This window comes from Phyllostomus discolor, chromosome 8 (assembly GCF_004126475.2).
Source record: "Phyllostomus discolor isolate MPI-MPIP mPhyDis1 chromosome 8, mPhyDis1.pri.v3, whole genome shotgun sequence".
NCBI classification, from domain to species: domain Eukaryota; kingdom Metazoa; phylum Chordata; class Mammalia; order Chiroptera; family Phyllostomidae; genus Phyllostomus; species Phyllostomus discolor.
Genome location: NC_040910.2, coordinates 76,633,518 through 76,659,119, shown reverse-complemented (window position 1 = coordinate 76,659,119; position 25,602 = coordinate 76,633,518). Strand labels below are relative to the sequence as shown.

Sequence of the window (25,602 nt, the reverse complement as noted above, 5' to 3'; positions counted from 1 at the left end):
ATGCAACGATGGGCCCCATGTGAGGTGAAAGGTGTGGGGGCTAGAAGTGGGGTCACCCAGCTGTGTAACACAAGTTGGGTGAATCCCTTGCCCTCTCTGAGCCTTAATGTGCTTATCTGCTGTACACAGGATGGATGGCGCTGCGTGCCCTTTTGGGAAGAAGTGGGAGCTGAGGTAAGACTCACAAAGTCCTTGGCCTGGGCCAGGGCTTCCAGGGCTGGATTGGCTGGCCCTCCCTGTCTTGGGGGTGCAAGTGGGTGTGGGTGGGTGCAGGTGCGTGTGTGAGGCAGGCCTGGCAGGCGAGGACCTCGTGGTAGGTACCTGCAGCGTCTGGCTGGCACTTCACCTCCAGGTCGACGGTGGACAGACACAGCTTGTGGCCCTCCTGCAGGGCCGCCTGCTCCTTGGCACTCCTCATGGAGCTACCCACACTGAGGCGGCGCCCCACCGTAGTCACCTGCTTGTAGAACTGCTTCCCTGTGATCTTGTGGTCAAAGCCCAGCCAACTGAACTTGATCTTCACCCTGGAGGCCACAGGAAAGTGCCTGTCAGTGCTGCCCCGGGACCGTAAACTGGGGTGGGGTGGGGACAGATGGCACAACCACTTACGAGTAGTCCATGTCCTCTGGACCTGGGAAAGGCTCCAGAGGCCAGTTGAAGAAGCAGTTGAGGAAAACTAGCCCAGAGCAGCCAGCCCAGACCACGAGGATGGTGATGAAGGTGACACCAAAGTCGTAGATGACCTGAAAGGCACCACGGGGTAGGGTCAGGGCCAGGGCCGAGTCAGCACAGGGAAGCCAGGCTGGGGAGTGGCAGGGTCACCGGCAGCCCTGTCAACTTCGGGGTCTGGTCATCACTCTGTATCCCAATTACCCCAACTCACCCTGTCCTGTCATTAGCCCCCATGTGCCTCCTCTTGCGCCAGCTGTCACTTCCTTGGAGGGACCTTCCCTGACCACCCCATCACTGTCATTTCACTGGATCACAGTGAATAGCTACACATACTGACATCTTGATTCATTCACTCATCCACTGTTAGTTTAGCTCCCTGAGAACAGCAACCTGCTAGCCTTGTCCACTGATGTTTCTCCAGCACCTTGAAGAGTACCCGTAATAGGTGCAAAAAATATGTGACAAATGAACAGGTGGCTGTCTCTCTTTCCTCCTCCATGAAATGGGTGTAAGAGTAACGTGTCCTTATGGTATGGTGGCAGGGGTTAGGCAGGTGTAACCCTAGTAGAGTGCTCAGTGGTGGAAGGGGGGAAGCCTGCTGAGCACAAGCATGGTAGCTGTTACTGTCATTATTACAATTTATTTCCAGTGCAAGAGTCCCTAGGGCACTGGCAAAAGCTGCCCAGCTCCCCAGGGGAGGGACCCAAAGCAGCCAGACACTAAGATAGAAGGAGGTGGCACATACAGGCATCTCTATACGCCAGGAGTGTGACAATCCCCGTAAGTCCACAAGATGCCTGGCCCTAGACACTACAGTACCTTGATTCCCAGGTGACCAGCCCATACCTGTGACTCTTCCTTCTCACCTATGGCCTTGCCACCACACACCTCAGGAAAGGGGATTTTACTTGGTGCGGGTGCCAGGGGAGAGAGGAGCCCCTTCTGAAGCCCTGGTAGGAGCAACGGGATTTGGAGCAGGAACTGGGGCTGATGGACTGTGAGGTGTTTGCTTCAGCCTGACCCTGTGTGACTTCCACGAGCTCAGAATCCTGCCTGGGAGGGAAACAGCTGAACCAACTTGGCCGAGAGCAGAGCTTGGGCTAGTGGCAAGCAACAGCCCGGCAACAACAGACCTGGGGGTGGGGAGACTGGGGCTGGACTTAGCTCGAGGACAAACTCACCCACCAGCTTTCTCTACCCTGCTCAGAAACGCAGAAGTGGCCTGCAGTGACACCCTGTAGTGACATGCTTGAACTTTCCATCCCCCATGGCTCAGTGGGAGTCCTTTCTTCCCCCCATGGTGCCCAGGTGCATCCTGCCTGTGGGTGGTGGGAGGGGCCAGCCCCAGCACCCACAGTGACAGCCCTCTTCCGAGAGGGCCGAAGAAGCCTCCAGAGAAGCCTCTGCTCAGACACTAGTACAAAATAAATGTGCTGGCCACACCTCACCTTGATTCCTGGGAAGGTGACTGCTGAGGAGGCATAGGACCCAATCATCAAGGCAATAAACGTGGACCGAAGGTCACCAAACATGTTGGGCAGCTGCAAGACAAGAAGCAAGGGGACTTCAGCTGAGAGAAGGGACAGAGGATGGACAGAGGAGGCACTTTTTCTTATCTGCTCTCCTCCCCTAACTTACAGGGGAATTAGTCCAGAGGGTAATCACTACTGATTGAAAGTTTTTCCTTCAGGAACTGAGGCTGATAAGGGCAGGGGAGGAGTGCAATGCAGAATTCAGACCCCAGACGTAAAGGCCAGAGCTGCGGGACCTCCTGGCTGGCAGGTGTCCCTCCTCTCCACTCCAGCACAGGCTGGGGGGGCCTTCCAGTCTTGACAGGATTACACCGAGACGCCAGCAAGCAAAGTGGGAGACTCGGGCAGCCCTCAAAGAGAGCAAGCCAGGTAAATATAAGAATCTATTTGGGGACTTTTATAAATAAGAATATCAGCATCTCAGAAGGGCGAGATGTCAGCAAAAGGTGCTCTCAGTCCTGAGAGTAGATTTCTGGAGGGTGTCAAAGCAGAACTCTACAGCTCCCTCAGGGCTGACAATGGATTTCTGCTCCTGAATTCCTAAGTGCAAAGAGGGCTTTTCCTTCCACAGTTTCGCACCGAGCTCACCACCTGAGAATACCAATGGCAGAGGAGGCTCAGGCTCTCCTCCCAGCGAGGCCACTCCTTTGCATCTCACAGAAACTCATTCTGGGCCCATGCGACGTAAGTGCATTCCACACAAACCCAGACGTGGTAAACTAAGATGAAGTGGTCATGGATTCAAACAGACATGAGGCCAAGTCCATCCCCCAGCAGCCAGTCAGAGCTTCTCTCTAGAACCTCAAGAGAAGCTGCAGCCGTGCTGCGAAGGTTTCCGCCCACACCACAACGTCCCGCACTGAGGATGCCTCCCTGGATGGCTACACTGCCTGTTCTGCTGAACTCAGACTGTTTATATGGACTTAATCTATGTTCCCCGCCCCCGTTTATCTGCGATCACTTCAGGTGTTAGCAAACTCGGGACAGGCAATGGCTGCCTGCAGGCTAACCCGCTATTGCTGAACAGAGTCCGTTTGAACTTGGCCACACACCTGCTTCTCATCAGTTCTGCCTATTTCCCCCACAATTAAATATGAGTAAGGCATATATCAAATCATCATGTGGTGCAATGTTTTACTAATACAATGTGTTATGTAATTATATCTCAATGAAACTGGGAAAAAATGAGTGAGGGACATCATCCAAATTTAAAACTTTTGTGCTTCCTATCTATGATGATCCTATCTTGAACCTAAATTTTCTAGTGAAAAAAGTTAATGTGAGTCTGACTTCTGAGATTGACCATTATAAGGACAGTAACATTTTAAAAAATAAATTTTAAATAAGTTCTGATGTTGCTAAAGAATAATAAATAAAATAAAAAACTTTTGTGCATTACATGACGCCATCAAGAAGGTGAGAAGGCAATGCACAAGGAAGTTTTACAAACCACACATCTGTGGAGGGAGTTGTATCTGGAATATGTAAAGAATCCCCAGGACTCAATAATAAAAAGATAAATAGCCTATTTTTAAAAAGGGCAAAAGATCTGAATAGACATTTCTCTAAAAAACAAAAGAACAATAAGCTCATGAAAATATATTCAATATCATTAATCCTAGGGAAATGCAAATTCAAACTACAATGAGATACTAGGTTCATACCCTCTAGGGTGGCCATAATTTTTAAAAATCATGTAATAACAAACACTCTGAAGACATAAAGGATCACAATACTGGTGGGAATGTGGAATGGTGCAGCCACTTTGGAAAATGGTCTGGCGGTTCCTCAAACAGTTAAACCCAGAGGTATCATATGGACGGTCACTCCACTCCTAGGTGTACATCCAAGAGAAACGAAAACACTGTCCACACAAAAACTCGCACATGAATGTTTACAGCAGTGCTACTCATAATATCCCCGAAGTGGAAACAACCTTGATGTCCGTCAGCAGATGCACCAGTGAACGAAATGTGGTATATACACAACAGGGTATTATCCAGCCATAAAAGCAAACGAAGTACTGACGCCCAGTGCAACATGGATGAACCTTGAAAACACGTGATGTGGAAGCAGCCAGTCCCAAAAGCCACATATGGCATGATTCCATTTACATGAAGTGTCCAGCACAGGCAAATCCACAGAGAAAGAACAGATGAGCAACTGCTGCAGGCTGTGCGGGGGGAAGCTGGGAGAAAACGGGGAAGGGATGCTAATGGGTACAAGGTTTCAATTTGGGACAATATAATTGATTATGGTGATGACTGCACACCCCTATGATTACAATAAAAACCAGCGGATTGTATCCTTTAGGTGAATCACATGGCATGTGAATCATGTCTCAGTATCACTGTTAAAAACAGCTTGCCAGCTAGCCCTTTTCCTTTTTCCTTAAGCTCAAGGCTTGCCCTAACCCCAACCCAGGCAGAGGCCACTGAACAACAGGGGGTTGGGGCCAACATGCAACTCTGACCTGATCTTCTTGAATCTTCTCTCTAGAACTAGAACCTAGAATTTAAAAGGAACAAAAATAAGTCCATAATATATAAGGCCAAGGTGGCCATCCAGGCTCCTCCAAGATTTCCCAGCACACAAAGAGCTCTTCCCCTCACCAAGAAAGGATCCTCTGTCCACTTAGGCTTCTCAGAGAGGGTCAGAGGAATTCAAGGAGCAGATGGAAATTCCCTCAACAAGAGATGGGGAAAATGTGCGGTGCTCGTGTGTGCAGAGGCACACACCCAGGTGAGCACTAAAGACACCCACTCTTACTCTCTGCACACCTGCCTCCCAGGTATGCTGTGATTCACAGGACATGCCTCAGTTCCCAAGCTCACATATTTGGGCTTCTCCATGCTGGCTACTCCAGCAGAGGCAGCCTTGTGGGGGCAAGGCAACTCTGGGGCCAAATCAGCCCAGGGCAGAACTCAAAGACGGTTCTGCTTGTGTGGAAGCAGGTAACTGTTCCCGTCTGGAATGCCGCTTCAGCCAGGACAGGTAGAGGAAGAGAGGATCAAAGAGGACTCAGAGCCCAGCTGGAAGAGCAGATGGAGGACAAGAGCCCGGTGCAGCAAAGGCCACCTGGTGCAGAGTCAAGCCAGGAAAACACTTTTGCTGTTGCAGTCGCCCTTGAGCAGAGTGCCTCGGACTTTTCAACAGAGCTAGGGAATATTCCAGAGAGGGAGACAGCTTGCTACCAGCCCTGTCCCTGTTTCCTTAACCTCAAGCTTGCCCTAAGCCTAACCCAGGCCTGAGCCCAATAGAGCACCGGGGGTTTGCAGTCGACATGCACCTCTGATCTGATCTTCTGGAGTCATCTCCCTAGAGCTCGATTCAGGACAGGGAAGCTGGGAGAAGAGCTGACTCTCCCCCTGCCCCTGGATGAGACCCCCGCCCCCATGTCTGGACAAAGGCAGTACCCTTCCAGCTGCTTTCCTTGCTGCTCTGCCTCTCCCGGCCTAGAACGTTATCAGCAACGCCAAGAAAATTCTCCTCCCCAGCACATTATTTTGGTCAGCAGGGCCATCCCTAGGGGAGCACACAGCCTCAGGGCAAACCCACTACACAGCATTCCCACCAACACCAACACCTGCATTTTAGGTTATGGTTCTTTTCCCTGATTAGAAAAGCGGTGTGCATCCATTGTAAAACACATGAAATAAAGTATACATAATGAATAAAACAAAAACCACCCTGATATAGCCATGTCATCACTTCAATACATTTCCCTTTAATCTTTTTCCTATAAATACCTGTAACTTTATAACAAAATTGGGATCATAAGCTACAACGGGGTTTTTTGGTAAGTTTTGTATCTTTTAAAAGATTTTACTTATTTGTTTGTTTACTTATTTACTTACTTACTTATTTTAGAAAGAGGGGAAGAGAGAAACATCCATTGATTGGTTTCCTCTCATACACGCCCCATCCAGAAGTGGAACCCGCTGCCCAGGCATGTGCCCTGACCAGGAATCGAACCAGTGACCTTTTGCTTTACAGGATGAAGCCCAACCAGCTGAGCCATACCAGTCAGGGTGCTGCATATGGTTTTACAAACCTTTTCTTTTTTACTTAATATATCACAAATATTTTCTAACTCAGAGTTCACCTTCAAAATACTTCGTAATGACTATCTGGTATTTCCTTATCTGGATATTCCACAATCTATGCATTTCTCTGATGTTGGATCTTTGTTCCTTTTTCATTTTTATCATCAACAACATTTCAATGAACATCCCTGAAGATAAACGCACAGGGTCTGGCACAAATAGCACCTCTGTTTACTTACAAAATCATAAGCATGTAATTCTGTAACACAACAACATCACACTCTATCACACCATATGACATTTTAGGTGAAATGTTCAAATTAACACTATAAATTACTACATCCATATTACTACCCTACCAACCACACACAAACAGGCGTTACTTCTGCCGGACGCTGCAGGTGCACAGAGCTATTATTTCCTTAAGGTAAGTCCCAGAAGTAGAACCATTAGACAAAGGGAACACACATCTTTCAGTTCTGTCATACTCTGTGCCAAACTGCTTCTAGAAAACTTACACCAGTCCATGGTCCGACCAGCAGCATAGCAGAGCGCGTTGGTCACTGTAGCTATTCTGACATTGTGCGTTATCATTATTTTTAATATTTGCCACTTCACCAACACCCTGGTGTTAAAAAATCTATTTCTTTGTGTATATGAATGGAATGAATTAGTGACTGATATTTGCTTCCAAATAACCTGGATGGTGGGTAGAGGCAGAAGAGAAGCAAAAGTGGTCAGGAGTTGATAATTGCTGAGGCTGCAAGATGGAAGTGTGTGCGTCATTGCACTCTGCTCTCCAATGGCATGTACATTCAAACTTTCCACCCTGGCTGGCGTGGCTCAGTGGATTGGGCGTCAGGCTGAGAACCAAAGGGTCTCGGGTTCAATTCCCAGTCAGGGCACATGCCTGGGTTGTGGGCCAGGTCCCCAGGAGGGGGCACTCAAATGGCAACCACACATTGATGTTTCTCTCCCTCCCCTTCTCTAAAAATAAATAAATAAAATCTTTTAAAAAAGATTAAATTTCTCATGAGTAAAAAGAAAAACTTAAAACACGTAATTTAATTACTAATGATTTTGAACATTTTCTACAATTTTTAAAATCAGTCATTTATAGTCCTCATTTGTCCTTTGTTCCTATGAGGATGTTAACCTTTTGATTTAGATTTAGAATAAGCTTTTTATATATCAAGACAGTCAGTTTGTTCACATACTATAGGTGTATTTTCCCAGTTTGTCACGTAACTTCTTAGCCATGGTGTCTTTTGACCAACAGACGTGCTGAAATAGGCAGTCAGAGCGTGTTTCAGCTTTCCGCATTCATGTCAGGTGAAGTCTCTCTGTGGGGAACGGGGCGGGGGGACCCTGACCAATGACGCCCAACGCATTAACACCCTGGCAACAGTGGTCACGAAAGAACAACAAGCGCCAGAGAAGAGAGGGTTTCCTTGTGGACACTAATTATTTTTTAAATGTTAATACTAATTGTGTGAGATCCTTTAAGCCACTTCCTTCTCTTCCTCCTCCCAAAGCTGTCACACCTGCCAGTACTCTCCCCCACTCGCTGTGCCCAGGAGCAGCTCAACTGGAAGATTCACCTCATTATGATGATATATAATAATATAGCATAGTTATTTTAATATAATAATGTATTATTATAATATAACAGCATCATTACAACAATTATTTGTAATACCTGCTCTGTATTTTATCTTAAAAACCCTCAAAACACCCTTAACGAGGTAGGTGTTACTTATTCACCCTCACTTAATGGGTACAAAACTTCAGGATTAGGAAAGTTAAAGGGCACCCCCAACCTAGTGAGAGTCAAATTTGGGATCCAAAGCAGGAAGCTCACTTACACAACCTCTGGGCTACCACGTGCCTAGGAAACCTCCCAAGTACACACTTCAGGGGGGCCCCAAAGCAGTGACCCTCATCTCTCATGCCTCCTGTGTTCCTTGTTAAGCACTCTGTCTACTCTCCCTATTAGAGATTTCTTACATCCCTCTAATGCCCTTTTATTTTTTATTTTTAATTTATTTACTGATTTTAAAGAAAGGAGGAAAGTGGGAGGGAGAGAGAAAGGGAGAGAAAGAGATAAAAACATCGATTTGTTGTTCTACTTATTGACACATTCATTGGTTGATTCTTGTATGTGCCCTGACTGGTGATCAAACCTGCACCTTTGGTGTGTCAGGACAATGCTCTGACCAACTGAGCCACCTGGCTAGGGCTCAGATGCTCCTTTTAGACCCATCTGCCCCCTCCCCTCCCCGTGGCCTTCCTTGGCTGACCTTCCATGGTCCTGGGCCACACCGTCAAGTGGACTCTCCTGTTTCATCTTCCTGTCTGAGTCTCCTCCCTTCTTCTCTCCCTCCTCTGCCTCTGCTTGATCTCAGCTGCATATAATGGCTACTCAGAAGCCTGGTGATGGAGTAATGGCTGAGTACTGAGCAGAGCACTCCAGTGTGGGCCTCAAAGGTGGGGGGGTGTGGGGGGGAGGGGAAGAGCGTGCTCTGCTGCCAAGTAGGAAGCCGGAGCTGTGCTGCAATGACAGATGCCAGGGGAAAACACTCAGCAGAGGCTGCTTCCTGACTCGGGAGTCACTGCACTCACAGGTGGGGAGTACAGGCCCCGTCCCCAGCTCCGGGTGCTTCCCACCACCACCCTGTGATGTGGCCTGAGCAGGCAGGGCTGCAGTGGGCTCAGCTGGGCAGAAGCTGCCCCGCATGCCGGCTGTGCTCCCTCACTCGGGGATGCAGTTGGTGACTCACTCTCTCAGCCCCTCAGCTGCACAGTAAACAGGCCCAGCTATGTGACCTTCCTAGAGGGGAAACCAGTAGCTGCAGATGGCCCCTCCCCTGGAGTTCTGGCCAGAGCAAGGCTACTGGACGAGTCCCCAGAGTGGTGACTCCCGGTGGTGAGGATGGGCTGCCCTCCCAAGGAGAGCCCCTCTAAGATGTCTCCCTATCCAGGGACCCCAAGACAGCCCTTGGGCTTGCTGGCAGGCAGGGACAGAAGGGGCCACTTGGCACTGACGTTCCAAATCTGTGTTTTCCTGAGCCCACCCACTGGGGACACACCCTGGCCCTTGGGGAGCTGCCATGTGCAGCCTGGGTGGAGGCTGGCATTCTGGCCCTCGGGCCCCTTCAAGAGGTGAGCCATGTCCTCGGGTGGCTGGTGTACACACCCAGAGCTCTGTACAACCTGTACAGGCCAGGATCCAGGTACCAGTCTAGACAAGCGGGCTCAGCAAAGCCAGGCTATTTCCTAACCCCAAACAACCTAGCAGCTCCAAGCACTTAATGTCAGGAGCAGGTCCTTCTGGTCACCTTTCCACTTCACTGCTAAAGGGGTGGGAGGAAGGATCCCACTCCCCTAGCCACCTCATCTGCCTTCCCAGCCAGTCAAGCCCTGCCAGTGCCCCCTGAACTTGTCACATGCTGAAGCAAGTTCATGATGCGGAACCCTCTGATGGGTGAATTTTTCCCAGGCCAACAGTAATCAGCTGACTGCTCTGGGTTCACAAGACACAGAACAGAAACTGAGAGTCAGAACAGGTTCCTGGCTCTGGGAGAGTCCTGCCCCCACGGCACCTAGGCTCTTGGGGAGCTGACTGGGGGCTGTGGGGACCCTCGCCTGGCTATAGACAGATCCACTGAGGAGGAACGCTAACCTCCACTGCCCCCCGACCCCCAGGGACCCCCTGCTTCACTGCCGCACCTGAATACTTCCCTCCTGTTCTCTCTGGTTTTGACAGAGGGGTATTTATTCTGTTCTCTTCAAATTCAGATCCCAACTGCCAAAGGATCATTTCTTCCTCAGGTTCAAAGTCAGACTTCAATGAATCAAACAGGAAAAGCCCATAGAGAAATTTTTCATCAAGGAGCCTGGCAACCTTTTGTAATCACTTTTCTGTGCGGGTTTCAGCTCAGAACTCCCCGTCCTGCCCACACTGACAGGGGTCAGAGTAATGAAGCAGAAAAGACGTGTCCACAATGTTGGCTGCATCTGCTCCCATATCTAAGCAACCTAGGCCTGGATTGTGGGGTGGTGCCCCAAAGACGCCGCCTTAGCTGCCGGCTGGTATTTACACTCCAGCCAATGGAGCGAGTTAAAGCACTGTGCAAATGAGAGGCACTGAGCAAACAGACCAAAGTGTGCTGTCCAGGTGTCCAGGGAGAGGCTGAGGCTCAGCCCCTCCTCCGGGAGGGCTCTGTACCTGGGGAAGGACTGGGCGCCCTGCTCTAAGGATATTGCCCTCTGTTGCAGGGACCTGAGAGCGCCAGTTCTGGCCATCAGGGGCCCCACATGGTATAGGATTTCCCTTGCCCCTCTGAGCCTCCCTGCCGCCAGGAAGAATCACCCATCGGCAGGCCTCTAGGGGTCTGTAAGGGAGGCCTCCATCTGCTGTCTTGTCCTGGCCTACAGGGAAAAGGCATTTTGCACATTTGGGGTCCCCCATCTACCAATGGAGGTAACGGCTTACAGTATGTGCACGTCTTCATTCAGGCCGCAGCCCACTAAACACAATACCCCTTGGGACTCAGAAAGTCCCCAAATGAAGGTTTCCATGACAACCCCCCTCCCCCCACCAGCCATTCCCAGGTTATCATGGACCAAATATCCACGGCCCCAAAGCGATTGTAGATTTGATTTAGATGCTCCTAAAGGCGACCCTGAAGACTCCTTGGCCCCCAAGTTAGAATACGGGCAGGAGACACGAACAGCAAGTGCCACTGTGCTGCAAGCCTGCTGCTCTGGGAGCTGCTCCTGGCAGTTCTGCTTTTTAAAGGCCTGGGCCGCGTCAGACAGAACTGAGCTCTGCTCAGCAGCCGCTGCGGCCAGCCCCAGAACGTTGCCCAAGCGCTCACAGGGTCCTCTCTGACCTGCTTCTCATCCCCTCTCAGGGTCTATCCTGGAGAGGAGCAGCCCTGGGAGCCCCCATCTGAGGCCTCAGGAGACAGGAAGGGGCCATGGAGAAGCCTCAGACCAGGGGCAGTGGTCGAGGGGAAAAGAGATGATGACTTCAAAAGTACTTAGAGAAAAGTGCTGAGGGAAGTGGCCTGTGTGACTAGAGGGGGGGCAGCCCCTGCCTTCCCACGGGGCATAGTGGCTGAGCAGCTTCTGGGTACCTCTAGACCAAAGGTGGTCAAACTTCTGTGAAAAGCCAGACAGTAAATATTTCAGCTTTTGCAGGCCATATGGTCTTTACAAGTGCTTCATTCTGCACAAAAGAAACAAGTGGGAGTGGCCACATGCCAATAAAAATTTGTTTACAACACCAACTCCCTGTAGTGGTCTGGATTGGACTAGGGGTGGCAGTTTGCTGACCTCTGCTCTAGACCCAAGAATACGGGACCTCAGAGGTTACAAGCCACCAGCCTCCCTTAAATAGATCCCTGACCAAACACTTTAAGTACAGATCAGACAATTTTCTTGGCTGGTCAGTGTCTGGCCTATGTAGCCTTTTATCTCCGGGTGGGAGAATGAGGCGCTAACAGGAACCCTCCGGGTAGCAGGGCTTCAAGCCCTCACACAGACCTATCAGTGGTTGTTGAGAGCAGTGGACCCTCCCCCACAAACATGAACCCACAGAGCACACACTCAATCTGTCTGCCTATAATCTCAAGGGAGTGCACAGCCCTCCTAAGGCTTATTCACAGACACAGGGAAGCCTAAAAACCCTAGGGTAAGATCCCTTACTTACTCAAATAGAGGGCTAATTTCTTTGTATATGAAAGATAATCTTGTAGAAAAACAAATGACACAGAGTAGCAGTTCACAGAATAAAATGGCCACAAAAAGAGGTGAAAAGATGTCAAGATGCTCTGTTTCACTAACAAAGAAAAACATTTTTAAAAATATTTTATTTATTTTTATATTTAGAGAGGAAGGGTGGAAGAAAGGGAGAGAAATATCAGTGGTTGCTTCTCGTGCGCCCCCTACTGGGGACCTGGCCTGAAACCCAGACATGTGCCCTGACTGAGAATCAAACTGGCAACCCTCTGGTTTGCAGGCTTGCGCTCAATCCACTGAGCCACACCAGCCCAGGCTAAAGAAAAACTTTTTTAAATCACGGTATATCACCCTGACCAGCCTAGCTCAGTGAGTTGAGCTTTGTTTCACAAAACAAAAGGTCGCCAGTTCGATTCCCAGTCAGGGCATGTGCCTGGGTTGCAGGCCGGGTCCCCAGTTGAAGCACATGCAAGAGTCAGCCAATTGATGTTTCTCTCATGTGGTCTATGTTTCTCCCCTCTCTTTCTCCCTCCCTTCCCCTCTCTCTAAAAGTAAATGAAAAAAATCTTTTTAAAAATTAAAAATCATGGTGTATCATTTTTCACCTGATCAGAGTGGCTAAGAGATTAATGCTGGGGCACCGGAAGGGGCGTGCAGAAAGGCACTCTCACGCAGGTTGGCAAGGCCGTTCCAGGGCACACCACGACTTCTGGAAAGGCCTTCTGACAGTATGTATTAAAATTTAAAGCATGCTGACCCTGTGGCCCAGCAATCCCACCTTGCATACGTAGTTTACAGAAATGTATGTGCAGGAATGTTCACTTCAGCAGCATCATAAATCAGAAAAACTGGAAACTAACCCAACTGTCCATCAGTAGGAAGCTAGTTAAATACATTAAGATCTATCCATATCACAGAATCACATGGAACTCTTTAATAATGAGGTTGATCTCTAGAGTTTAAAATAATAAGGTAGCTTTCTAAGCACTGGTAAGAAAAGATGTAAAAGATACATTGATAAGTATAAAAGGCATGTTGTAACAGTATTTCTTTTTTAAAAAGTAACCTTGGTATATAGATATTTTTTATATACTGAAGAGATACATTCTGAACTGATAAAGGTAGGCTTACATAGTTCTACAGTCTATATATTTCTGAAACATTAACTTTTTAAAATAAAAACATTTTTGTTTCATAACTTAAAAAAGAAAAATCCTTATGGGCTTAACAGTCTCCCCTAACAGTCTCTTATCAACTACAAATTACTTTTACAGGTTTTCTTAGAGAGGATTCTTGGTATGGTGATTTCTACCTGTTCGTCTTAGGCTTTATCACAACAAAGTATCTTTCTGCATCTTGAAGCATAAACTCCTCAAGTTCAAGGACCATCTCCTTCTCTTACCCCACTCAGTACTACCATGACATAGGCACAGAGTGACTGAAATAATGGGGTGGAGCCAGGATTTTAGGTTTCACTTCAATGGAAGAGGTGGTCATCTTCAGGCTGTGAAAGAGCAAACAGAACCACGGCTCCTGCTCCACAGCTCACACAACTTAGGGGGATGTGTGGGCTTTTGGCAGTTCTAACAGATTTCCTAGTTTCAACATTTATTTACCTCTGGGAATTTGAGTTAGGGAGAGGATATATTTGTTTTTCTTTAATCTACCCAGTTAAAAAAGTAAAAACAGAAAAGCACAGAAGAGTACAAACCCAATCGCTCTCACCCGGGAGCAAGGCAACCAGAGTCCCCAGATCTGGGGGTGTCACCTGCTGCCGGAGCACACGGCACACGTGGCCCTGGGCCATGCCTTTGTCACCTAACAGACGCCACTGAACACTCCTCTCCGAGGACCCAGACCCAGACAGCCGATCCTTCCATCCAGGGCACAGGTAATGAGGCAAAGCATGGGAACAGGAGACATGCTGGACCCGCCTAGCCCTGGCTCACAGCCGGTAGGCCAGGGTTCACGGCAATGTCAGTGCCTCTTACAAGACGACCAGCAGTCCCAGGGGTCCCACAAAGCTAGATAAGCGCCCCTCAACAGCCTGACTCCTGATTCCTTAGTGGAAAGAGAAGTCAGAAACCAAAGTGCCCTGCAAATAGTGATAGTAGGTACTATGTCATAAAAGCTTTTTCATGGGGAAACTGAGGCAGGCCAGACTTTCCTGTTGGACAGGACTCTCTTTGAAGAGCCCATTACTCTGTTTTCCCAATGGCCACCTTACCCCACCTTGCAGAGAACTTCCTTCTCCCTTCCAGGGAGGCCTTTCCTGGCTCTCTTTCTTTCAATGACACCTTTCCTGCAGTCTCTCTCACCTCCCAAAGGAGCACATTCTGTGACATTCTGGTGCTCCCCATAAGGGGGTCCTCAGCATCCTGAGAAAACATGTCTTTCCCTTGAGGGTCCTTCTGTGTCCTGGCATATCAAGACCAAGAGAAGAGGTAGCCTGTGTGCTCCCTGGGTTTCCATTCGGTTCTGGACAAAGGCAATGGTTGGGGGGAGACTCTGAGGGAGGTCTGCCTGTAGGCAGCACTGTTAGCCAGAGCTGTCATAGAAAATAAGAGGAAAGCAAGTGGGCAGTAGCTTTTATTTCCCTGTTCCTATCTCTCCCGGACACATGGCTAGTAAGCTGGCTTCCTCAGCACCTAAGCCAAGGTCAGCAGGTGATGGGCTCGCTTGGAGAGCTGAGCTCTGCTGTGCCTACAGGACCTCCCTCCCCAGCTGCAGAGGCCGTGGCTGGCTATGCTGTCTGGCCACTCCACCACCAGCAGCCCTCTAGTGCTTGGGATGTCCAGGCATGTGCCGGGGAATAGAAGGCAAGGAAATTGAAGCCAATGAAAGCTCCCTCGGATTCACAAAGGAGATGACTGAGCTGAAATCTCCTTAAAGAAATCGATACTTACGGTTAATGAGGTGAAAGTCATGCACATCCCACCAAAGCCGTTCAGAGACAGGGAGATGAAGATGAGCACAGAGAGAGCTGTGAGAGAACGGAAGGCACGTAAGCAGGGAACCACCAGCTGCGCTTCAGGGAGGCCAGGGCCTGGGCTCTCACTAAAGGTGCCTCCCCATCCTGTTCTCCACTAACCTGAGCAGCGAGCTCGAGGCCTAAAGAAGCTGCTTCACTGAAATAAAAAATACGGGTATCCCCAAATCAATCAATGGTGAAACTGAAGGTCTATTTTGGTGTTTGTTCTAAAAGTCCTTGAAGCAACAGCTCCATCTGGACAGGGCTGGTGGCCAGGTAGCTTCTTGGCTACCTTTAAAGTGCTGGCCTGAGCTGCCTCAAGCGGACACAGCTGACGATTCTGCACACACCCCTGCAGCTGGCCTGGCTCTTCGAACTTGTCTCTCAGGTTGGATCAATGAGGCCATCTCACCCTGGCCTGGCTCGGCGATGGCACGCGAGTTTCACACACCTGGAGCGTGCCTCAGACATCTGTCTGGGGCGACTGACTGTTCTTTCACGCAGCCACCCACTTGAGGTACGTAAGTGGGTAAAGGCCTAACAAGCACCGCCTCTCACTGGAGCGGTGAGCACCAGGCCTGGCTGAGCCTCCTCGAGCAGATGGGCCTCTGAGTCCCTCTGGGCGCTCTCCCCAGTCCCTGACAAAAGGGCGGAGGACAAGTGTACTCACAGTCTGGGCGACTGGCTCCATATGCAATCAGCAAGCAGGAGACAGCAAAGCAGGCACTAAAAACGAGCAGAAATAATGCATTATTTCCTACTGTTGCTACTGTTCATATTATTAGTATTTGGGAGTATTTACTATATTTTAGGTAGTTCTGGAAAAATTATATACAATATTTTGCTTAACAATTCTAAGGAATATAATTGGCTCCATTTTACTGATGGGGGTAATAAAAAAAGAACTGATTCCTCCTAAGTCTCTAACTAGTAAGTGCCTAAGCAGGAATTCGTGCTTGGCAGCCACATCTGGTAGACACCACACTGCACTGCCCCTCCCATGCCCCGGCTGGAGCTGCCCGGGCTCTGAAGTGAGCGAGGGCACAATCCATCCCTCAGGTTCCTTGCTCATCCAGCCAGGGGGTGACGGAACCCACCAGACATGTTCGAGAGGAGTGGCAGCTCCTGGATCCCCTCCACTTGGCCCTGCTCTGCGAACCGAGGCCTCTTAGGCGCCAAAAATGGAATGGAGCTGTTCTACCACCCATTCCCTTCCTGGTCACAGGTCTCACTCACTGCAAACCATTGCCCTCCAAGATGACCCTTCCCAGGGGGACTGGCCTGGAGAGGCCACGACCTGAGAGGCCAGTTGCTGGCTGGCTGACCCTGAGTCCAGCACTCTGGAAGTACACAGACCAGGGACAGACCCCCAGAGGACACACACAGTGATCTACACAGGTGCCGGTGGTAAGGACAATATTAGGACTTCTATTTTACAAATTTTAATCTCAGCCATTTTCATTCATATTTTTTTATATGTATCACAAAGCACATAAAAAAATTAAGAATGGCATATATATATAAAATCAATAAAAGGTCAAGAAGACTGTGGAAGCCTGTAGCCTAATGATGAGCAACTGCAGACCCTCCCAGGCAGGCCTGGGCCCTGTGCCTTTTTTATGCGACATTGGTGTGTTACAAGGACCACAGTACTCACTGATTCAGTGGCAGATGGGGCAGAAATCCCATGCTGGGTGGGCATTTAGGGAGCTCCACAGTGTACCTGATAGCAGGCCCCAGGATTCCCTACAGTGGGGAACTCAGCCCAGGTTGCACCAGCCCACCTCCCACACCCCACACTGACCTGCCCAGCAACCTGAGCTTCCTTGGGCCGTACTTGTCCATGACGATGCCCAGGGGCAGGGTGATGGCACTGAGCAGGAAGGAGCCCACGGTGAAGGCCAAGTTTAGCATCTCATCCTGGGCCTTGCAGCTGAGCCAGCCATTCACCAAGGTCACCTCCTCCTCCTGTCCTGGTTTTGCTGTGCCCCACACTGTGCCATTGGTGACATTCCCTGTGTGCACAGAGGGAGGAAAACCTGATCACAGGGTCGTGGCGGGGATTCCCGAAGATCAGAGGACCAGGTGCACATCTGAAATCACCCCACTGGGAATGGCAGAACTGTCTCTGGGCCGCCTGAGGGCTCAGGCCACCCCATGGCGGGCCTGGATGTCCATCTGGCCGAAGCCTCCTGAAGCAATAGTGCAGAGGTTCTTAACATTTGCAGGTATCACAGGCCTTCTGGTGAATCCAATGTAGAAAGCTATGCTCCTGCTCCCCAGAAAATGCACAAAGTCTTACTCACAGTAAGACTCAGGGGCCTCATGTGTCCCTTAAAGTAACCCTGAGCCCGAGGCTGGGATTCCTACTCTGGAGTCACCTAGACCCTGGAATAGTAGACCTCAGGACCCAGCCTTAGCAGTGGGGCCTCAGGTTGGCCAGAGCCTTATTGGCAGCTCTGTCCATGGAAACAGATGCAGCCAGTACATAGGAGGCTGACGCTGGACCACCTGGGAAGGACATGCTGCTGGTCTCACTGCCATGCCCTGGAGTTCTCCAAGGTCAGTTTGGAAAGGAGTGAAGGGCCCCCTTTATGCTAAGTGCAGGGGACTTCTCAAACACACCATCCATGTGCTACCTCTTTCCCCTCCTGTTTTCAACCATCAACTACCACACCTACTGAGTTGCAGAAGCCCTTGGACGGTTATTTAACAGTCCCCACCTACCTGCTCTCACTCATTGAGGTGCACCTTTCTCACTTTCTTGCTACAGTCACCATGTTTACTGTCCCTAAGGCCACACCTGTGCTATAATCCTGGCCCTTAATGACCCTCTCCAAAGTCCACCCAGCATCAAAACAACAAAATAGGAAGGGAAAAGTGCTGTGGCAGCTGAAGGCAGGAGGGTGGGGGACAGGTTCAGGACAGGGCTGAAGAACGCTCTCCTCTCTGGGACTGCTAGTTAAGAGATGCTGACTAATCCTGCAGCGAGAGGAGCGGCCTCTGATTAGATCTGCAGGAACGCAGGGAGAGACAAGGAAATGCCTCCCTTCAGAGAGCTGTGGGCCTCCAGGATGCAGCCCTCTGGCGCCAGGGCTGTACAGCTGAGGTCTCCAAAGGCCTCCCAGGGCTGCCCCAAGGTCAGAAAAAGATGTGCTTTGGGTGAATCATGCCATGTGCTGACCTCTAACAAACAAGCCCTCCTAGGGGCGCGCTCACTGAGGGTGAGGTGCCCGGGTCCAACACTGATTTCTCCACTTCCTACTTGTATGACCTTGGAGAAATGACTTCATCTTGCTCTTTTTCAGTTTTGTGTCTGTAATATGAGCACAATCTAACCATATGTATTGGCTGCCTGGATTTTTAGGGAAGAAAATCCAGACAATGTTCTAGAGCTCACACAAGCATAGAAGGTGATCAATAAATAATATCTGAAAGTTATTACAGTTGCTATTATTAGAGGCTCCAGATGGAGGTAATGCTGCAGCCCACTGGAAGCAGAGCCGGCACAGCGAGCTACCTCCCTGACTCCCTGACTCCGGGGCGGGGGGGCCTGAAGGGCAGACAACTGTGTTCTAGCCACCTGGGTCCCCAGCACCTTACTGGGGTCAGGTGTAGGGCAGTTGTTTACTGAATTAATGAAGACAGTGGAATCAGATCACAGTGGCCGAAAGGATCGAGAGAGAAGAGAGGAACTAGGATGCACAGAAACAAACGGACGACGGAGGTGATTCAAGGAGATTAGAGCCACACTATAACCTCCTGAAGCCACAGAAACCAAACCTAACAAGTCAGATCCCCACCGTACCCGGCCCACTACTTTATCTCACTTCTCCAAGAGGCCCCATCGGAGCCCATGAGGATCCACCTCGGAACTGCCACACACACTGACTTAGCTGGCAGACTGAAGGCTGAGCTGCCCACCCACAGGTAGGGCAGCTTCTGCAAAGGCAGGGCTGCCTCACAGGTCGGCACTGGCTTCAGGTGACAGACAGCTCTGCCAGCAGCAACAGGAGCTGGCTGTGAAGTGGAACGACAGCCATTTCCAGGCTGGTGTGCAGATATGAGCAAACCAGCACAAGTGCAACCGAGTGGATGGGTGGAGAGGGTGCCCCAGGGTCCAGGATTACTGGCTTGTGAGACCTGCCTGTGGCCATGCAGGGTCTAGAGCCCATTACTGCACTAGATGCTACAGGGTCTGCTGCTGTGAGCAGGGAGCCACAGCTCGAGAGGACGGCAGGAAGCGAGCCGGCTCTGTCTCTGAGGCACCAGGATGCCTACACAGAGGCTACCCAGAGAGGAACCACAGGGGACCCTTAAATCCATGACTGTACTCCCCAAGAGAGAAAAGATAAAATTCCAAGGCAACATACACAAGGCAGTCTCCCTAATTTGCTGTAAGTGGGGATAGGGCATAAACATCTGAATTGTTTAGAGATCTGATCACCTCTGTTACTAGACAAGGGGCTCATGAGCAGACAGGTCAGAGAAGAGCCACTACACACAGAAGCAGGGGCCTTACTTTGGGCTACCAGCCTTCTTCTCTTAAAGAAATCCCTGCCAAAGGAGCCACCTGGCCCTCCTGCCTTCAGGCAGTGATAACCAGCAATGGGGGTGGGGGTGGAGGTGTCTGAGTGGCCCCTTGTCTGCCTGTGGAGCAACCTGAGAGTGCCCTTCACCCTAGAGGAAACCCAGAAGATTTCCTGGCAGTAAAAGTGCCCACATAAATAAACAGAGATTAAGCAGATGCCCAAACAAAGTCACACCCAGGCACTCCTCCCCCTATACTCCCACCTGGGCCATTGTAGGCCAGGAGACACACAAACAGATATGTACCCAGGAAGTGTCAAAGCTCCTCCCAGGAAGTGTCAAAGCTCCTCCGGGGTGCCCCTCTTGCCCCAGCCTGCTCTGCACCTCACCTGTACCTGTTTAGTAAACAGGTGCCTCCACAGTGGGTGGCCAGAGTGGCCTGACCCAGCCCAGCTGGGGAAGGTGAACCAAGAAGACAGGCTGGGAACTGATGCGGCCGGAGTGTGCTGCGAACAGGCACACGACTGCTCTGGAGGAAACCCGGGGAGAGGGGAAGAGAACAATGCCTGCACTGTTCAGCCTCACTCATAAAAGACTCACAGACAAAATCTTACAGAGAAGGCAGAGGAGAAAAGTGGGTGCTGTGACCCCACTCAGGCTCCCTTGACATCTCTGGGTTGAAGAGGGGGCTCCCCTATCCCAGGGAAATAAAGGGAGTGGGAGTAGAATCTCCTAATTCCAACGAAAAACAACCAGGCCTCCAGAAAAGCTAGCCAGATGATGTTTGAGGTAGCTAAGGGCACAGGGCTGGAGGCCCCTCTAAATTCCTGAGCAGCCCCTTTCTGACTGGCTGCTCACTGAGTGCTCCTGCCCTGGGGGCAGGCCCCTGGACCACCCTGCTGATGGTCCCTGCCCCAGGATGCCCATCCTTCTCTCAAATCCTTAGTCTATCCGGCAACAGGAAGCAGCATCTCCAGGGCAGCAGGGGGGATGTAGGTGAGAGGTCAGCCTCAGACACAGCAAACAAGAGGCAGGACACAGACAGCACCCCTGCTAGGTGGCCAGGGCCTAGCCCCTTGGCTGTGGTCACCTTGTGAGAATGAGACTGCCCCCAGATCCTCCCAGGAGGTCCCTGAAAGCCAACCCAAGCTGGAAAGAACCTTACTAGCAAACCAAGAAGCCAGGTGGGGTGAGCAGCGGATGTGGGGGAGAAAAACTGGGTCATGAAATGAAAAGGAGGAAAGCAGGGCTGGTGGGGAGGGCCGAGGGCCCCAGCTCCCCCCACCCCGTGACACATCCTGAGGCTATGGACACCAACCTTTAGGCTTCTTTGCCCATTGCTACAATTTTTTAAAATCCAAAATACACTGGATGGGGGGGGGAGTGGAAGTGGTCACATTCACAGCAATATAAGTGAAAGGGGAGTTTTGAAATGCTATCAACCCCTCGCCCTTGAGTGTAGGAGACCATAAAAAGGTAAGGCCTGAGAAGGGATTGGTATGAAATATTCAAAGTGATGAAAAGCAAGGATCTACAACCAAGACTGTTTTAGCCAGCAAGGCTACTATTTAAAATTAAAGGAGAAAGAGCAAGCTTCCCAGACCAACAAACAAAAAACAACAGACGAACATAGTTAAAAGAATAAAATGGTAATAAATACACACCTATCAATAATCACTTTAAATGTAAATGACTTGTAAGTGCTCCAATCAAAACACACAGGTGGCTGAATGGATAAGAGAACAAGACCCACATATGTGCTGTCTACGACAGACCCTCCTCAGAACGAAAGACGCACACAGACTAAAAGTAAAGGGATGGAAAAGATATTTCATGCAAATTGAAATTTTTAAAAAGCTAGGACAGCAACACCTATATCTAACAAAATGGACTTTAAAACAAAGTCTATAGTAAGAGACAAAGAAGGATACGACATAATGTTAAGGGAACAATCCAACAAGAAGATATAACCCTTGTAAACATTTATGTATCCCACATAGGAGCACCTAAATATATAAAGCAAATCTTGATGGACATAAAGGTAGAAATCAGCAGTAATACAGTCCCAGTAGAGTGTTTTAACATCCCACTGAAATCAATGAATAGATCTTCCAGACAGAAAATCAACAGGGAAACAGTGGCCCTTAAATAACACACTAGATCAGATGGATTTAACTGATATCTTCAAATCATTTCACACAACAGCAGCAGAATATACATTCTTTGCAAGTGCACATGGAATATTTCCTAGGATAGACCACATGTTAGGATTCAAAACAAGTCTCAATAAATTTATGAAAATTGAAATCATATCAAGCATCTTCTCTAATCATAATGGTATAAAGCTAGGAATCAATCACAAGGGAAAAAACTGAAAATCACACAAAGAAGCTAAATCACATGCTAGTAAACAATGAATGGGTTAACAATGAGATTAAGGAAGAAGTCAAAAGATACTTTAAAACAAATGAAAATGAGAACATGCCAACTCCAAATCTATGGAATATAGCAAAAGTAGTCCTAGGAGGAAAATTCATAGCATTATAGGACTACCTGACAAAACAAGAAAAGTCTCAAATAAACAATCTAAATTTACACTTAAAGGAAATGGACAAAAAACAACCAAAAAAAGCCCAAAGTGAGTATTAGAAAGGAAATAATAAGGATCAGAGCAGAAATAAATAGAGTAGAAGCCCTGGCTGGTATAGCTCAGTGGAATGAGAGTGGGCTGAGAACCAAAGCATCGCAGGTTCGATTCCCAGTTAGGGCACATGCCTGGGTTGCAGACCATGACCCCCAGCAACCGCACATTGTTTCTCTCCTTCTCTCTCCCTTCCCTCTCTAAAAATAAATAAATAAAATCTTTAAAAAAAAAAGAAATAAATAGAATAGAGTCTAGCCCTGGCTGGTGTGGCTCAATAGACTGAGTGCTGGCCTGCAAACTGAGAGGTTGCCAGTTCGATTCCCATGCCTGGGTTCTGGGCCAGGTTCCCAGTTGGGGGTGAGCAAGAAGCAACTGACTCATGTATCTCTTGCACACTGATGTTTCTCTCCCTCTCTTTCTCCCTCCCTTCCCCTCTCTCCAAAAGTAAATGAATAAAATCTTTTTTTAAAAAATTGGAAAAGCCAAGTCTTCTTTTTTTTTAAAGAAATAAAGTCTACCGAGGCTGGCGTAGCTCAGTGGATTGAGCGTGGGCTGCGAACCAAAGTGTTGCACGTTCGATTCCCAGTCAGGGTACATGCCTGGGTTGCAGGCCATGACCCCCAGCAACCGCACATTGATGTTTCTCTCTCTCTCTCCCTCTCTCCCTCTCCCTCTCTCTCTCCCCCTCCCTCCCTTCCCTCTTTATTTTATTTAATAAATAAATAAAAATCTTAAAAAAAAAAAAAAGAAAGTCTAAAAAAAAATTACAAAATTTCAATGAAACCAAGACTTGGTTCTTTGAGAATATAAACAAGATTGACAAACCTTTAACCAGACTTGTCAAGAAAAAAAAAAGAGGACCCTCAAAAAAGCAAAATTAGAAATGAAAGAGGAGACGTAACAACTGACTCCACAGAACTTTAAAGGATTGTAAGAAATATTACGAACAACTATATGCCAACAAATTGGACTATCTGGATGAAATGGAGAAATTTCTAGAAAGATACAGTCTTCCAAAACTGAATCAGGAAGAATCAGAAAATCTGATTATAATTAATGAAATTAAAGTAATAATAAAAAAACTCCCAACAAAAAGCCCTGGAACAGGTGGCTTCCCAGGTAAATTTTACCAAACACTCAAAGAAGAACACACACCTATCCTTCTCAAACTATTCTAAAAAATTCAAGAGGAGGGAACAATCCTAAGCTCATTTTATGAAGCCAGCATTCTCTCCTAATTCCAAAACCTGATAAAAATACCACAAAGAAACAAAATTATAGGTGAATATCCCTGAAGAACATAAGATGTTAAAATCCTCAACAAAATATCAGCAAACTGGATCCAGCAACACATTAAAAAGATTATATACCATGATCAAGTGGGGTTTATTCCAGGAATTCAAGGACTGGTAGAGTATCTTCAAATGAATAAACACAATAGATAGACCACATGAACAAAATGAAGGATAAAAAAAGAAAAAACATGATCATATCAATAGATGCTGAAAAAGTATTTGGTAAAATCCAGCACCCATTTATGATAAAAACTCTCAGCAAAGTGGGAATACAGGGAATATACTTCAATGTAATAAAGGCCATATATGACAAACCCAAAGCCATCATCATACTCAATAGGCAAAAATTAAAGTGTTTCCCTTAAGATCAGGAACAAGAGGGGGATGTCCGCTTTCAACACTCTCATTCAACACAGTACTGGAGGTCCTAGCAACAGCAATCAGACAAGAAAAAATAAAAGGCATCCAAATTGGAAAGGAAGAAGTCATTGTCATTATTTTCAGATGACACAATGCTGCATATAGAGAATTCTAATGACTCTACAAAAAAAGTTACTTGAATTGATAAATAAATTTATTAAAGTAGCAAAATACAAAATAGATATCCAGAAATCAGTTGCATTTATATACACCAATAATGAACTATCACAAAGGGAAACTAAGAAAACAGTTTCATTTACAATGGCATTAAAAAAAAATAGTACTTTAAAGGGGGCACCAAGTAAATAAATAAATAAAATACCTAGGAGTGAATTTAATCAAGGATGTAAATGACATATACTCAGAAAATTGTAAGACACTGAAAAAAGAAAGTGAAGAAGATACAAATACATGGAAGCATATACTGTGTTCATGGATAGGAAGAATTAACATCATTAAAATGTGCACACTACCCAAAGCAATCTATAAATTCAATGAAATTCCTAACCAGATACCAATGGCATATTTCTCAGAACTATAACAAATATTCCAAAAGTTTATATGGAACCATAAAAGACCACAAATAGTCATAGCAATCTTGAAGAAGTAAAACAATGATGGAAGAACCATGCTATCTATCAAACTGTATTACAATCCCAGAGTAATCAAAACAGCATGGTACTAGCTTAAAAAAGACCTACAGATCAATGGAACAGTACAGAGTCCAGAAATAGACCCACACCTTTATGGTCAATTTTGATTTGACAAAGGAGGCACAAACATACAATGGGATAAAGATAGTCTATTCAATAAATGGCTATGGGAAAATTGAACAGATATATGGAAAAAGAAAAGATATTAGACAACCTTCTTACACCAAATACAAAAATAAACTCAAAATGGAGTAAAGACTTAAATGTAAGACTCAAAACCATAAAAATCCCAAACAAAACATAGGCAGTAAAACCTCAGACATTTCTCATAGCTTTTTTTTTTTTTTTGATATATCTCTTCGGGCAAGAGAAATGTAAAAATAAAACAAAAGGGACTACATCAAACTAAAAAGATTTTATACAGTGAAGGGAACCATCAACAAAATGAAAAGACAACCCACTGAATAGGAGAACATACTTAGCAATGGTACATCTGATAAGGGGTTAACATCCAAAATTTATAAAGAAGTTACACAACTCACCACCAAAACAACAAACAAATCCAATAAAAGGATGGGCAGAGGACCTGAATATAGGACACACAGATGGCCAACAGACATATGAAAAAATGTTCAACATCACTAATCATCAGAGAAATGTAACCACAATGAGGTATCACCTCACACATGTCAGAATGGCCATCACCAACAAATCAACAAACAACAAGTGTTGGAGAGGATGTGGAGAAAGGGGAACCCCCTCTGGGAATGCAGACTGTTGTAGTCACTGTGGTAAAACAGTATGAGGTTACCTCAAAAAACTAAAAATGGATCTGCCTTATGACCCAGAGATTCTACTCTGGTAATAGAGCCAAAGAAACCCGAAACACTAATTTGAAAGAATACATGCACCCCTAATGTTCACTGTAGCATTATTTACAGTAGCCAAGATTTGGAAGCAGCCCAAGTGCCACCCACCAGTACATGAGTGGATAAAAAAAGCTGTGGTACATTTTACACAATGGAATGCTACTCTGCTGTGCGAAAGAAGGAAATGTTACCTTATGCCACAGCATGGACAGACCTGGAGAATAT

The 25,602-nt window shown here is 47.6% G+C and overlaps 1 protein-coding gene and 1 non-coding gene across 6 annotated transcripts in view; one reads left to right on the top strand and one right to left on the bottom strand.

Moving 5' to 3' along the window:
* Window positions 1-25,602, bottom strand: part of SLC43A2 (solute carrier family 43 member 2) — a 47,843-nt gene that overhangs the window by 16,654 nt on the left and 5,587 nt on the right. For all 5 annotated transcript variants that reach the window (XM_036034396.1, XM_036034395.1, XM_028520237.2 and 2 more), the window contains exons 3-8: window positions 16,771-16,981; window positions 15,637-15,692; window positions 14,902-14,978; window positions 2,121-2,213; window positions 610-743; window positions 322-524 (exon numbers count right to left, since the gene is read on the bottom strand). In XM_036034396.1, the coding sequence (XP_035890289.1) occupies window positions 322-524; window positions 610-743; window positions 2,121-2,213; window positions 14,902-14,978; window positions 15,637-15,692; window positions 16,771-16,981 (774 nt within the window). The remainder of the gene's footprint in view (window positions 1-321; window positions 525-609; window positions 744-2,120; window positions 2,214-14,901; window positions 14,979-15,636; window positions 15,693-16,770; window positions 16,982-25,602) is intronic.
* On the top strand, window positions 3,432-3,503 carry LOC114504394. The gene has a single exon (XR_003685169.1). It is a non-coding gene; the product is annotated as a small nucleolar RNA SNORD50 (small nucleolar RNA).